This window comes from Nesoenas mayeri (assembly GCF_963082525.1).
Source record: "Nesoenas mayeri genome assembly, chromosome: 16".
NCBI lineage: Eukaryota > Metazoa > Chordata > Aves > Columbiformes > Columbidae > Nesoenas > Nesoenas mayeri.
Genome location: NC_137562.1, coordinates 15,635,575 through 15,650,922, shown reverse-complemented (window position 1 = coordinate 15,650,922; position 15,348 = coordinate 15,635,575). Strand labels below are relative to the sequence as shown.

Genomic DNA, 15,348 nt, shown 5'->3' with positions numbered 1-15,348 from the left:
AAATGGAAGCAATTAAATGATACAGCTAGAACTAATGAAGTCACTTTGAAGCAATTAAACTGAAGAAAATTTGGATGGTTTAATTTAAAGCAACTGTTCTAAAATCTACGGAAATATTACATTTGTCAAAACTTGGAATTACGACAGCTTTGTTCCCTCTCAAAATACACACTGACCAACTGGAACCAGGAGAAGCTTTTACCATTACTTCAGTGACCAGTTTTCATACTCATTTATCAATACATTGACTTTCCTTGACAGCCATTTCACTGTTCGGATTTCTTCACATAACATTACATGCTTAGAAACCAAAACTCATCTGTCTCCTGATTATCTAAAGTTACTGCAGGGAGAGTCCATTTCCTATTGTATCAGGCCAATATTAAGCTCTAATCTTCTTTCCACGAGCACCAGGATCCCCGTCCTAACTTAGTGTAATCTGCAAAGTTGTGCAAGCGTAAGCTTGAGGTTTATTATGCTCTCTTAACTTCGGTGCCAGCAGGATGTACAATGCAGCTGTCGCTAATTACAGAGCCCCGGGTTCCACCAGCAAATCCGGGGCTGTTTCTCTGGACACAAGGACCCACACAAGGGGCAGCCGGGGAACCCAGAGCTCGGCTTGGGGCCGCTCACGCACTCCCTGAAGTTATTTCCCATCCCGTTCCCCAAACTGCCACCAGGGCAGCAAACCCGCTCCCCCGCGTCACTGCCAGCTCACAAACCCAGTTTCTGCCTCCGTTTTTCCCCCAGGTCTCACCCACAGGGCACGACAGAGCACGCAATGGGGCTCCAGCCTGTCCCGCAGACTCATCACCACCCCATCCCCACAGTGACATGTCTGTGGGCACCGACACAGTCGCAGGACGGTCACTGGTGTGGGATGGGTGCACAGAGCCAGGTTTAGGCCTGACCTGAGCCGCCCCAGAGCCAGACCCCAGCCCTACTCGTGACTCACCAGCCAAACGCAGCGAACACCCCCAGCCTTCCCTGCCTCCATTTCATCAGGAAGGTGTTATTTTTAACTCAACCACACCAAGAGACGCTCATATATTTTAAACATTAGAGCACCTATAGGCTGTTTCCACAGCCTAATCTAAGAGATGCCATAAAAGGACCAAATGCAATAGCCATTATCTGCCCAGGCACCAAACCTAAGGCAGCGCTGCCTTGTCCCCTGCACCAGGACCAGGCTCCCACCAACAGCAACACACCCCTGCACCCCAAGCCCCCTCACACCCAGCTGGGGACCAGGCTGCAGCAGCGCCCCAAGCTAAGGAAACCAGTTCTCACCACCAGCAACCACCTCCCAGACCCCGACCCACCACAACAACCAGCGCAGACCCTACCTCAGCACCAAGGGACGATGACAACACCTCCATCCTCCTCACGGGCTCACCCCAGCAACCACCACAGAACCGGACCCTGGAGGAAGGGGCGGCCTCTTGTACTGGGTAATTGGTGGCAGCTGATGGCACCATCCCCAGCTGGGAACACTGATTAAATCAGCGTGGCAGCCCCGGGTCGTGCCGGGGAGGGACCCTGGAGCGGCTGTTTGGCCTGGGCACGCTGCACGGCAGTTGTTAATGGGTTTTGGTTGTGCTGAGCGGCTGCGGTGCGGCTGCCCGGGCTCCCCGGCAGCACGAGTGTTTCGCATGGATGTCGCTGGAAGCGTAGTCAGTGTTACGTGCACTCTCACACCAAACTAAAGATGAAAATACTGATCTGGGACGTTCCTGGAGTAACGAAGGACTTGAAGGCTTGCAGATTGTTTTTCCCTGTGTCCTTCGGGTGATTACTGGGCTGCGCTGGACAAAGCAGCAGGCGGGGGGGCTGCTGGGCAGAGCCGGGACCCAGCGCTGGGCTGCACCGTGTCCCTGAGCCCGTCACAGCCTGAAGCACCAGCGCGGCCGCGGTCACCGCCTTAGCCCCTCGGCTCCCCAGGGCGTCCGTGTCCCCAGGAGGCAGCAGCGGCCCTTCGTGCTCCAGTCCTCTGGTGGGACACTGGCCCCTGGCCTACCTTGGCGCTCCTGTGCTCCCGGGGGGCAATGGGCAGCGGGCACAGCTGGGGCTCAAGGGCGCAGCCCAGCCCGGCGCCCCGTCCCTGCCCCGCAGGACGACGGCTCAGCCGCTGCGCAGGGAGCTCTGCCGGCCCCAGGCCCCCGCGCCCACCGCTGCCGTGGCCCCCGCGCTCCTGCCCGCGGTGCAGCAGCAATACCGCCATTTATCCCACTAACACAGAAGTGAGCCAAGTCAAATGGCAGTTTTGCATGAGTGAATTTACTTTAAAAATGTACAGTTTCTGAAACATGATGGCCAGCCAGCAGAGACGCCGCGTGCTTGTGACCCGCCGTGTGCCGCAGCGCCTGGGGCGGCGCTGGGGGCGCGGAGCCCGGGCTGCGCGTGGGACGGGGCCCAGCAGCCGTGCTGGCCCTCCCGGAAACCTGCACCCCCTTGCAAACTCCGGCCCCTCTCTTCACCGGCTGCCCTGGTTTTTCTTTGTTTGTTTGCAGCGTTTTGCAAACATTGCGCATCTTTGGGTTGTGGGGGAGGTTTGTAGAGCAGGAGTGGGAAGCAAAGGCAGGAGGGTTTGTGCCTTGCGTGGCCTTTCAGTTATTACTTGGCTCTTGTGCATAAATTCTGCCCTGCCCCAAACACCTGCACCTGCAGGTATCACACGTGGGCAAAACCATCCCGAGAAGGTGCAAGTGCACCCCAGAGGTATCAACAACCCTCTCCTGTCAGAGTGGAACTGCCAGTTAAAGTGGGTAAGTGGAAATCATGGTGTGAATTTGGGGGTTGTGCAGAGACAGGAGTTGGATTTGATGATCCTTGTGTGTCCCTTCCAGCTCAGGACATTCTACGAGTCTATGAAATGACCAAGGGACAAAGCAAGAGCCACGACGGCCATGCTGTCGTGCGCTAATTCGAGCCGTGCAGCAGCAGTGGGTAACGATGGCACACAGGGGGACAGCAAGGGCAGGACTCCAGCACCCCAGCACTTCGCTGGGCGCCCTCCCCACTGCAGGGTTCGCACCAGCCCCACCACCACCTGCGCCAGAATTGGGACATAACGTCGAGGCCAAAAACACTGACATTTTTAATGCCCAGGTTCAGCAGTGCATGTTTGTAGCTTAAATGACTTATTTTGGGCATCTCCTGCCATCTGCCCCCTGGGAAGCCCCCTCAGCCCCCCGTATCCCTGCAGACAGGGGGTCTGTGCAGTGCTGGGGGAGAGGAGATGAGGAGATGGAGAGGAGATGGAGGGGAGATAAATGGAGAAGAGATGATAGATGGAGAGGAGATAGATGGAGAGGAGGAGGCTGCTGTAGCGGCACTAAGAAAAAGCAGCAATACACCCCAGTTCTGGGAGCGACTGCTAAAAATAGCACTATCTGTATCTGGAGAGCGAAGGGAGGCGGCAGAGCGCGGGGTCGGCTGGCGGGAGGCGGCAGGCTGAGCACAACCAGCGACAGCGCCGCGGGCAGCGCCTGATCCTCAGCACTCGGTGCAGAAGGTGTTTCACCATCTCCATTTAGCAAGCCCGTAATTTAATGCTGCAGCTCAGGCGAGGGGCTGTGGTTTTGGCAGCACGTCTCCCACCTCTGCTACTGACTCTTCTCATCACTTTGAATGCATCTTTTAATTTCTGGGGGCATGACCAACCTCTCTCAGCACCGTGTTATTCAGCCTCTGCAAAGCAGAGCCAGCCCCGCTGTGCCCACGGGCAGCTGGGACAGGGACCCCCGAGCTCAGCCCCGGGCGCCCGGAGAGCACGACCTGGGCTGGCTGGTACTGGCACCAGGATTATTTCAACCCCAAATCCTTACACTAAAGACCCCATTTCGATCTATAGGACGGTGGTGGGTTTGCATTCAAACCAAGGGAGGGGTGTAACCCAACCCAACCAGTCTCTTGAGAGGTACATAAAGATGCTTTGTAATCCCAGGTGAGGTAGCTGAGCGCGTGGCCCTTCCCAGCAGGGAAGGACGTGCTCAACAGGAGCTGCTGGGGGTCAAGATGCCTCTAGGGGCCTCGTTGCCCCCCGCCTGCCCTGCCGGGCACAGTTTCTTGAGACAACCAAGTTCCTCTTGGTCATCAGAGCACCAGGATGGAAAAACAAAGGCCAAGGGCCCAGAGAACAAGCCGCAGGAGAAACTGCACCCTGGACGTGCACCCTGCTCAGGTTTCAGGCACTGGGGATCTGTTTGTTTTTTCTCAAGTGCAAGGACAAGGCTCAGAGCTGTAAGAGCCAAACCCGAGGAGGAGACAAGGTCGGTCTGAAGTTTTCATGTCACTCCATCTGCAGAACATGCTGGGGACCCATCGGATACGTAGGTGAGAGAAATGTCGCGTTTGGGTTTGTTTTCCAGTGCGCTGGCAGGGGCACGGCGGGCTCAGAGAAGGTCTTTCACCGTATCGGACGGCAGAGCTTCCCCCACCACATTCACAGCGCCCAGGCCCGACCTTCTCCGTGTGACGAGCACCATCACCTGCACCGTCCTCTTCAGCCCTGGCCGGCGAGCGGCTCCATTGGCCTGGACGGCCGGGGCAGCGCGCCGGGGCGAGCTGCCGGGCACCCGCGCCGGGCTGTAGCGCTTGGGGTAGCTACTGAGACACTCAAAGGCGTCGCTGCGGCTCCTGCAGGCGCCGGGGCCGTCGCTGCCGCCCGCGGACGGGAAGGGCCGGAGCGCGGCACGCGGGCGGGCGCAGCAGAGCAGGGTGCGGACGGCCTGGGCGAGCACCACGTCCTTGGAGAGGAACTTCTGGAAGTTGGGCTTGAAGAGCAGGTACACCAGGGGGTTGTAGAGCGTCGAGGACTTGGCGAAGACGGCCGACAGCACGAAGGCCAGTGCTGGCACCTGGCTGGTGTCGCCGAGGACGGCCCACAGGGCGACGATGGCGTAAGGGGTCCAGGCAGCCAGAAACCCCAGGCACACGGCGATGCTGAGCTGAGGGAAGAGGAGATGGAGATGATGTGAGCCGCCTGTGGCACACACGGGATGCTGAGCCCCCAGAAAACCTCAGCCATGTGCAGCATGGCCCCGAGCGGCCGGTCACATCCCCAGGGAAAGGAGTTCATCCTTCTGGCCCCGTTCCACTGGAGGCCGGGGTGTCAGACATCAGGGCAGCAACTGAGCATGTCCCAGCGTGAGCACGCCAACCTGCACTCGCTGCAGGTGCCTGACACCCGGTCCCTCCTAGAAACTCAGGAATCACCTCAGGGTACAAACCAGCCGGCGGCCCCGCTGGGACCAGGCCAGGCCCCAACAGCCGCTTGGCAGCTCCCAAAATCCCCCCAGCCATCCGTGTGCTGCTCAGCAGCCTGACCGAGGGGCTTTGGAGAGAGACCATGCCCGGACTCTCCTCCTCTAAGCACACACCAATGTTTCCTGTGAGGCCAGCTTTGAAAGCTGGTTTCTTTTTATTTTTTTAAGGGTATCCACTTTTTTTTTTCTGACATATCCTTGGTAAATTATAGTATTAGCTTGTAGTCTGGGGAACAATGACTCATGCAGGCTCCTTTTATGATCTTTTCCAATGTAATTTAAAATGAAAACTCCTCCAGCTGATGGCTTTAAACGAGGAGAAATGTGCTATCACCCGCACTTATACAAACACCTGGAGCATTCATTGGGAGCAGCAAACACCCCGGACACGAGTCCCGCCGCGTCCCCTGCCGCGGGGCGGTGGCTGGGGCGGGGGGCACCCGAGCCCCCAGCCCCCCTACCTTCACGACCAGCCCGTGCACGCTGCGGGCGGCGCGCCGCGGCGACCTGTGCTGCCGGACGGCTCTGCCGGACACCCGCACCGTCCAGAGGATCAGCGAGTAGGAGGCGAGGATGAGGAGGCAGGGCAGAAGGTAGCAGAAGATGAAGAGGGCGAGGATGTAGAGCGTGGCCTCCCTGCTGGAGGTTTCCCACGAGATGCAGCAGGCTGTTCCGTAGGGCTCGGGGCCGTAGCTGCCCCACTCGGCCAAGGGGGCCGTGGCGAACACCAGGGCGTACGCCCAGACGCACAGCAGCAGCACTGCGGCGTGGCACGGCGAGAACTTGTTGCCTGTGGCAGAGGGATCATGGTGAGGACGGTTCCCCATGGGAGTGGAGAGAGGGGCTGTGACCCACAGCTCCAGGCACTGGGGACGCGGCCAGGTGCCCATGCTGCACACACAGCATGGCCACAGCACAGCCGTGGAGCCAGCAGAGCTGTGCCAGTGCTCATCCCCCGGCCCAGGACACACGGACATCCTCCTGTCCCACTTGGCTGGGCACCCAGAGCAAGGAGCTCCAAGAAATGTCAGGGTTTGCACCAGTCTGGGCAGCAAGCAGCAGGATCAGCCATGCAGCCTTGCTCAGCTTCAGGTGGCTGCTGGCGGCATGGGGGGGACATGGTCCCCTCAGGACACGGCAGCACCCACGGGAGAGAGGGGCCAGAGGCCGCCTGGCTGCAACAGCCCGGTATGGGCAGAGTGGCGGCTCCAGAACAGCAGCTCCAGGAGGGCTCAGAGCCTTCCCAGACACTGCCACCTGAAGGACCTTTTCCCCTCTGTCTGGCTGAAGCACTGCGGGAGGTGGTTTATTGTCCTTTTAGTCCCATCCCACATCAAATCTAAAACTCCCTGATCTTCTAAGAGCTCAGTATAAAGTGCTAAATCTTCAGCCATACACAGGAGTAACGTTTTTCTTTGAAATTAAGCAATTAAAAGCACATTGCAATTAGACATTTCCTCCTGGAAAATGGGCTGGGGTGTCATGGTGAGATAAGCTCAGCCTACCCGGCTGCCAAGTGCTGCCTGATCTCGAGAGCAGAACCTGCACATGGAAAAGCCACCGGTACCTGGGCTGCCTTTGAACAGCCCACTTTTATCTTTATCTTTCCTTCCACCTTTTTAGCCATCTCCTGAGCTGTTGTGCTGGCTCATAACCAAGGTGACTGTGCTCCGGCATCGTCCTTGAGACACTGCCAGCTGCGCAGGACAAAGCGTGTTGGCTGCGGGCAGGCGGCAGCGGGCTCGGGGGTGAGCATGCACCCTGGGTGCAGCTCTGCACATCAAATTATCATCTTTGATTTCATATTGAATTTCTATTTTTGGTCTCTAATCCAGAGTCTACTCTGAAGATACGTGCTAGATGGAGGATTAGGATCTGAGCTGAGGAAATAAAGAAGCAACTCCAAATAGGAGGAGCTGTAGCTGTGGAGGGGACACCCCGGGTCCCCTCACTTCCTCGAGTGCTCCCTGCACGCCATGCCCTCTACAAAGAGCTGGTGCCCAAGCCTAGAGCTGCAAACATTCATATCAGCTCTGCGGAGGAAGTCCGGGTGAAAATAGGGCTACAGAAATTAGCTACAACACTGCAGACCCAGCCCTCCTGTATTAATTATTTCAGTGAATTAAATACATTTGGCCTGTGGCTCTCCCAGCAAGGACCAGGGAGAGCGGCTCTTCCTCGCGCTGCCAGAGCTTGCGGCTTCCCGGATGCAGAGTCTGCGCTGGCCTGAGCTCAGGGCTGTGTATGGGTGTCCAGAACTCTGTGACCTGCTGTGACACAGCAGCTGACACTTTTCTACAGGGGCAGGACACCCCCCTTGATTCTTTTCTGGACGATGCTCCTGAGCCCGGAGCGGAGCCGGCTCTGGAGGCAGGGACGGCTGAGACGCACGCATGGGACACGGGCACAGCGTGCTGGGGCTCCTGAGCCCCGTGCGGGTGGAAGGGGCTGGATACACAAGTGACAAAAGCCTCCAGAGTCCGTGGCACCGTGTACTGCCAGGGAACAGGCTGCCCTGCAGCAAAGCTTTCCCAGAACAGGTGGATCTGGCCCGTAAGGAAAGAAAAAACCTGTTATTTTAACAGAGACGGGTGTAAGTACAGATCAGATAACACATCCCAGCACCTACCGTATGCTGGGTAACAGACCTTCAGGCAGCAAACCGCGCTGAGCACCGTCAGGCTGGCGAGGCTGCACAGCCCGAACAGGACCCCGCAGAAGGCGTAAAGGGTGCAGACCGCCTGCGTGAAGAGCCACCTGCGAGGGAGAGCCCGTCTGCGACCTCCGCGAGCCACAACGCGGCGTGCAAACCGCGCCCGGGGCCGTCGGCCGCGGCACAGCCGCTCCACGGGGTACCTGTGCGCAAAGAACGAGGAGGTGGCCAAGGGGAAGAGCGTCACTGTCATGCTCAGGTCACTGATGGCCAGGTTGACGATGAAGAACTCGGCAGGCTTCAGCACGGACCTCTTCCGATAGGCCACCAGCAGGAGCAGCGAGTTCCCAGAGAGGGACATGATGCCTGTAAAGAAGGCAGAGGAACGGTGCTGTACGTAACAGAGCCACGGAAGGAGCCAGAATCATCTTGAGATGGTTGGAAGCACACACCGGAGATGTCTACAGAGGGTGGAAAGGGCTCCAGGCTTCCCTGTCCAGAGTGGGCTGAGCAGGGGAGCCCACGGGACCTGCAGAGCTCCGCGAGCACATCTGGAGCTGCTTTACATCCAATCTGCTCCCTTCCCCTTCCCGAGCTCCTACAGAGGTGTTCGGCAGGGGGGCAGCGATGGGATGCGACTGCAGCGGGCTGCGGGTGCAGGATCTGGCCAGAGTCGCTTCTTCCAGCTGGAAGGAGCCAGAGGGAACTTCCTTCCAGCAGGATAAATAACGGGAGCTCTGTGCGATTGCTCCTCTGATGTGAGGCCAAGGAGCCGGGCTCCTCCGCCTTTTTCATTTCTTCCTGGCAGTGTCACTCCTGTGAATACGTGTTGTCCACTATCATGGTAACCAAATAAACAAGAAGAAAGGCATTATAGAGATCAAGGAAAATCCAGACTAAACAAAAAAAGGCTCTTTGTTTGCTGTTAGTGTGTTTAAAACAACAGTGGTGATTAAAATTTTATAACAAGGGCTATCTCTCTTCTTTTTTTAATTACATAATTGTCCTTTCATTGAAAAGAGGTTTCAGTGTCCTTGGAAGGGGAATCTTTGCTTCTTTTGGAGCAGGCTGGGTAGGACAAGAGTTTCTCCCTAACGGATTAGGCTGTAAATTAAACAGTATGGTAAGAACCAGCTTCCAAAGCCACTGAAGGGCCAACACTAAAGTTCCTCTCAGGAACAGGATTCCCACACAAGACCCGGCCAGATCCAGGCTTGGGAGCTGCTGGAGGGTGGAGAACTGAGCTGTGCATCCTTGCTTCCAGCCTCACGAGGAGCTTTTCCCACAGAGCTACTCTCACATCTGTGCTGCGTACATTTGATGAGCTTTACTAATTCCGGGCAGACGGAGGTGCCTACAGGACTCCTGGCAGCCCCAGTGGGGTGAGCACCCCTTGGGTTCCCCGAGTTCGCAGGCATGAAAACCTCCAGCATTTGGGAAGCAATGTGCTCAGGGCTCAGAAAGGTGGCTTTTCTTTGCCCACCGCTCCCTTCTGGCCCCATCGACCAGGACTAGGCCAGCGCAGAGCACAGCCCAGCCCTCAGGTTTGCCCGCTGGCTTTTCAGTGCCGAGGGCAAACCACAGGACATCCACCAGTATCTTCTGTGGAAAGCAAGGGCCAGCTGGAGGTCCGAACCACGAAGCAGCCATGAAGCTGGCAATGCTAACACACAGTCCCAGCCCATCCCACCTCATCTGGCTGCAGCAGAAGTTACAACACATTCCTCGAAGTTTGTTTGTCAACTTTCCAAATATTTAAAAGCATAGCAGGTACTTGCAGTTCCCCTGAGAGGGGAATGCAGTCACCAAGCCTTGGCCAGACCATCCATCCCCTTGAGTAACGTGGGGAGGGCTGACGTGGGAAGGGCCGGTTGGATTATTCTGCTAATGAGTGACCACATCTGGGAGCATCAGTGACTGCAGAAGGCTGGAATGTCTCCGGCAGGCACCTGAGCTGCCTGCAGCAGGGACATGGGTAAAACAGCCCATCTTTCCTTACCGAAGACTAAATAGAGCGTGCCAAAAATCAGGTCTTCTCTCTCCGACAAGGTGGAGATGAACACAGAGGCATTGGACGTGTTTCCCATCTGCAAAGCAAGATACGAGATACAAATATAAGTGAGAGCGAACCTTGGCTGAGGAAGGAGCGCTCGGTCCCCAGCTGCAGGGGGACAGCTCCGTCACCCAGGTCTGGCACAGTGCCACGGCCAGGCCAGCAGCATCCGCCCGCCATGCGAGTCCCGGCCCCACCGCCGCGGGACCCGCTTCGGTAACACTGCGTGCAGCGCCGGCGTGCGCTGGGGACAATCGCAGAGCCAGGCTGCTCATCTCCCTTGATTACCGTTTTGTCAGTTACAGATTTTACTGGTGCATTAGCCTTTGGATCTCAATTTTCTTTGCGAGTCTCAGGAATGCGCAGACGGCAGCAGCGGCTGCGCGTTGGGACACGGGACCGGCTGCTCAGAGCTGGAAGCTTCGGGTTCGGCAAAGTTCCCCTATGTCCTCCAGGCTTGCGCCGTCCTTTGTGTGCCTCTGCCTGTCCCTGTGTCCACATCAGCAGAGAGACTTGGCCCAAACTGTCCTTGCGATGCAGCCAAGACCTGTCCACGGGCCACCCCAGCAGCATATTAATTGGCTTTGCCGTGAGACCAGCACAGCGTGTGCTGGGAAGGGCTGGTGAGGACAAAGGGACTTGGAACAAGCTGCTCATCAAACCCCGGCCCAGGACACCTCACAGCTGGGGACAGAAAGGAATCATCACCCCGATCACTGAGCCCTGCTGGGACCTGCCTTCTTCAGCTGTAGCTCGATGTGATCCGTGCTGCCCGCCGGGCAAGAGGTGAGGAACTCGGAGCTGAACACATGTATTAACAAAAAAAACAGTATAAAGTCATTCCCTTTCTCGGGGTGCCTGACTCAGTCATAGAGTCTTATTGCCCTAATTCGTTTCCCTGTTATTTTGTGCAGCTGAGCCAGAGGTTCCCAAGTGCTTGGGAAGTTAATACGGGGTAGTGGAGCGGAACAGCAGACACGTTTCGCTATATTCATTCCCTTCACTGATAACAAATTAATGGAAAAATATTTTGTTCAGGTTATGAAAAAAGAGGACAGGGGGCGAGAGAAAATAATGGTTTAATGATGTGTTTCGATAGCTGTTAGCTTGCTTGCTGGGATGTTTAATGCACACAGCATTCCTGCCGCCTTGCCCACCGTCCCACCGGCACACTGCGGGGAACGGGGGAGAGCCCTGCAGGGCTGGGGACAGCAGTGGCACAGCTGGGGACAGCAAGGGCACTGTGTGACCCTCACCAGTGGCACAGGGACATGGTACACAGTGACACAGTGTCCATGGTACAGGGACAGGTAATTTATACCTCCATATAGAAGACTGAGTGACTCTGGCCATGAAAATGAGGTCCTTCATTAACCTCATTGGAAACAACCTTTATTAAGGGCTGAGCAAATCATTCCTGAGATTCTCATAATGCATAGTTCTCCCCTAGGCCATATTTCTTTCTTCCTCAAGAGCCCTTGGAAGCAGATACTCTGAATAGGGTATATGGCCACGACCTCTCCAAGATGCTGCAGCAAAGCATCTGTGTGTTGAGAACATGTAGCCTGGGAAAGAGGAGGGACTGCGGTCACACAGCCGCACTGGTGGTGAGACAGGGACAGGTCCAGCACCGGCAGGCTGGGAGGACTCGTTCCTGCTCTCCCGCGTGCGCACACGCAGCAAAGGAAGGAGAGAACGGGCAAAGCTTGCAGGACTTCAGTGCCTTCAGATCCCTGGCAGGTCTCCATCCCGCGACACGTCAGGGGAGCTACAAGTGTCCAGTGAGATCAAGCTGGCAAAAAGTAGCAATAAGCCAGGGCAGAGGTACTTCTATTTCTGACATATTACTTGGGATAGGCCTTGTTTTTATGGTTGTGCTGGAGCTATTTGTAAAGTACACATCTCTCAGTGTAATACAGAAAATGATAAAAATTAATCTCTTGCACTGATAGATATGATGTCATTGACACATGAACGATAAATCAGTTCCATAGAAACCTGGAGCGCCATCATTTTTGTGGCTGAAAGTAAATCATAAACTAGATCCTGTGAACTTACCGTAGCTCTGTGCGGCACACAGGCAAGTGAAGAGGATCAGCACAAACACCGCTCCGAACCCTCAGCCTTTCCCCTGCGCTTCCCTGAGCTCCACCGGGCGGGGGGCGCTGGGACCTCCTCATCCCGGGAGACGCTTCCAGGGAAACGAGCCGGGGTGTAACCTGCTCCCCTGCCAATTCACAACCTGCGCTGGTCGTGCTTTCCTGCTGGAACCTGCCCACGGCCTCCCTGCCCCAGCGAGCCTTGCCCTGTGCTGTCGAGTTCAATGGAGAGCCACAAGCTGCAGCAGCATCGGTGCGGGTACGAAGCACATTCACGCTCGTTTCTGACAGAAACAGCTGCTGGAGTTTTCTTCCAACTCAAAAACATTTCAACAACATGACCATGCTCAATCAAAACTAAACCCGTAACTCCCCTGGGAGGGACTTCAGACAAGAATGTCTCATCTGGGGCTGCCCAGCCAGCACAGTGCGGCTCTTTAAAATCAACCTGCTTGGCCATGCAGTCTTTGGGCATACAAAGCTGCTGCTGAATTTGATTTAAGCTCCAGTGCTCAGACTGTGTTCTGAGAAGAGACAGACTGTGAAAGCTCCTTTCCCCTCAATTCAATCAGAGTTCAAAATTAGATAAAGTTTTCCAAGCAGCTGCTGCCACAGGTACATTACCAGGAAACCCTCATCTTGTGCATCCCAGACCCTCTTATTGTGTTCACAGGAAGAATCAAGGTGCATATCTGGCACCTGGGAGGGCACCAGCACGGCTGGACTGATCACATGCGCTCTGTCTACCTCAAAAACTCTGCATTTTATTTTGTGTGATTGTCGGTTTTGCCCTTTTCCCGTCCAGACTTGGACAGCTGCTTTTCTTCAGCCTATGTACCACAGAGCCAGAGCCTTTCTTGGAGAAGAGGAGGAAACCTGATGAGCCTGGAAACTCAGCCGACCTTCTGTCCCTTTCAATAGTAAATAGCAGGAATCGATTTCTGCGATTCCTAGCACAGGGAAGCTTAGACACCACTGCCAGCCTAGCAAACAAAGCAAGCCTTGAAAAGTCACAGGAGAGCAAAGGAGCATCACTGAGGGACTGCTCGGTGTCTGAAGGACAGGTTGCAGTGTAAGGAAAGGCAGCCCTCAGTCCGCTCCCAGAAATCACTTTGGAGAATACAGTTTTCCTGTGCCAGGGCTGTGCATCCCTATCGGTTACAGCCAGAATGAGCCTGTTTTCTGCCACCCCTGTCAGCCACCCCTTTGAGAGGGGGTGCAACCCCATGCACACCCTAAAGTTCTCGGTGACATGTGTCACACGTGCACCAGTGCCCAAGGCTGCCCATGTGCAGAGCAGAGGCAGCACTGCGGGTCCCCCATGGCCGCATGCACTGTCCCGGTGTTGCGCTCGGTCACCCCCCCGGGAAGCGAGGCGCTCAGCCCCGGGAACGCAGCGGGGCCGTGCTCCCTGCTCTCTGCACCTGCAGACCCCCACGGGGACCGCGTCCTCCCCACACCAGTGCCGGGGCTGCCCGGGTCAGCGCCGCCCCCGGCCGGGCCGCCCTCACCTTTCCCGGAGGAGCCCCCGGCGCAGCCCGCCCGCCCCGCTCTCCGCCGGCAGAAACTTCCCGGCGCTCCCCCGGCAGCTCCGCGGCGCCGCGGCGGGGACGGGAGCGCAACTTCCGCGGCCGCGGGAGCGCGGCGGCTGCCACCGGGGGTCGGCACCGCGGACCCGCACCGCGGACAGCTCCGCTCCGCCGCGCGCTGCCCGCGCTCTGCCCGCACCGGGACCCCCAGCCGGGGAAGCTCTTGCGCCGCAGGGCCAGCTCGGCCCGGCACCCTCCTTCCCCAGCACCCCGCTCAGGCACCCCCCGCCCCAGCCGCACATCCCGCTACCACATCAGAGCCGCTATTTTCACAGCAAGGGAAACTGAGGCACGGGGAGTGCAGTTTAAAGCATCACCCCACGGGCTCAGCATCCCCAGGTGCTCTCTTGGCTCCTCCCGGCCATCACTCCCCTCCCCAAGGGACACGGGGTGGCAATTCACTCACCTCTCCCTGAAGATCTGGCTGGCCGCCCTGCACGCTCCCATGCTGTGCCGTGAGGTGCTCCAAGGACATGCTGGAGTGACAGAGAAGACGAGGAGGTGGGGATCGCTGTGCTGAGCCTGCTGCCAATCCGAGCTGGGGGTTGTTTTCCACCTAAATAATTCGACCTGTCTCTGCTTGGCAAAACACGAGTCACAACATCACTTAACCACACGTTTTGTTAAACAGCTCCACACCAGGACCTGTCCCTTGGTTGACAGTTAGAAATGGCAATCATACAAAAAACCCCAGTGCTCATTTTTAAGGCTCCAAATATTGTCAGGAACTGATTAGCTTGGATTTGGGTGCTCAAATTTGCTTCAGCAAGGAACCCTGAAGCTGGAGAAATGGACAGCAATAGCACATTAATAGCTTTACGTACTGTACTTTGGAAAGAACGCTCATGAGAAACATTTATGCGCTAAACAGCTATGTAAATAGATACATACCGAGATCATTACAAACAAAGTTAGTTGTTGTTTGTGTTCCAGAAGCACAAAGGCCTCAGCCAAGTCTGAGGCCCCGTTGTGCAGTCCCCCCGCATGGCCAGCACTAACCCAAAGAGCCCGACGTCCCTCGGGGAACGTGCCCCGTTTTCCACCTTTCAGCTGGGACGGACCTGGGGCACGGCGCTCAGTGACAGGGGACACACAGAGTCACAGCAGGGTCACGAGCCCGAACAGGAGCAGCGGCACTTCCCGCTCCGCGCTGTGCACGGGCACTGAAACAGTTATTGAACTTGGTGGGCACGTTTGCACAATTGCACTATTTTTTAAGCAGTTTCCGTGGGAAACAGCCCTCCAGCTCAGTCTGTCTTCCCTCAGCCACACTGCTGCTCCCCGATAGCACTTCACTCATCCAGCCCTTCTCACCTGGATTTGGAAAAGGGATTGAATTCTTTGAGATTATTTAGTCCTTTCTTGTCTGCAAGAGATTCCTTGAGAGAGGTGGAGGAGCCCGGGGCTGTGGAGGTGACAGGACAGAAAACCGAAGTTCAGAGGTTGGCTGTTTGTGGAGCAGCTCTTTGCTCGAAGCCTAAGCACACGACGAGCCATGCTTAGACTTGGACCTACCACTCACTTTCAACATCGTTTTTTTATGGCAAGTCTTTAGAGGAGTACTTTTGAACTGGGATTTAACCAACAGCTTGATTTCTACAAATCAAAATTGACCTGAAGCATTATTCTTTGCTGTGAATCCTTGAGATTTTGGTATAGCCTGTGTTATCTCAGCCACCTCATTTTT

General features: G+C 56.4%; 1 protein-coding gene across 1 annotated transcript; it reads right to left on the bottom strand.

The window, feature by feature from the left end:
* Nucleotides 1-3,240: 3,240 nt before the first annotated feature.
* LOC308046577 (opsin-5-like) lies at nt 3,241-15,054 on the bottom strand. Its single transcript, XM_080354509.1, has 7 exons — nt 14,976-15,054; nt 14,068-14,217; nt 9,920-10,007; nt 8,124-8,286; nt 7,897-8,024; nt 5,729-6,057; nt 3,241-4,949 (listed from the first exon to the last, which is right to left on the bottom strand). Exons 2-7 carry the CDS (start codon nt 14,134-14,136, stop codon nt 4,395-4,397), a joined length of 1,332 nt encoding a protein of 443 aa, XP_080210635.1. The 5' UTR covers nt 14,137-14,217; nt 14,976-15,054; the 3' UTR covers nt 3,241-4,394.
* Between the last annotated feature and the right edge of the window lie 294 nt (nt 15,055-15,348).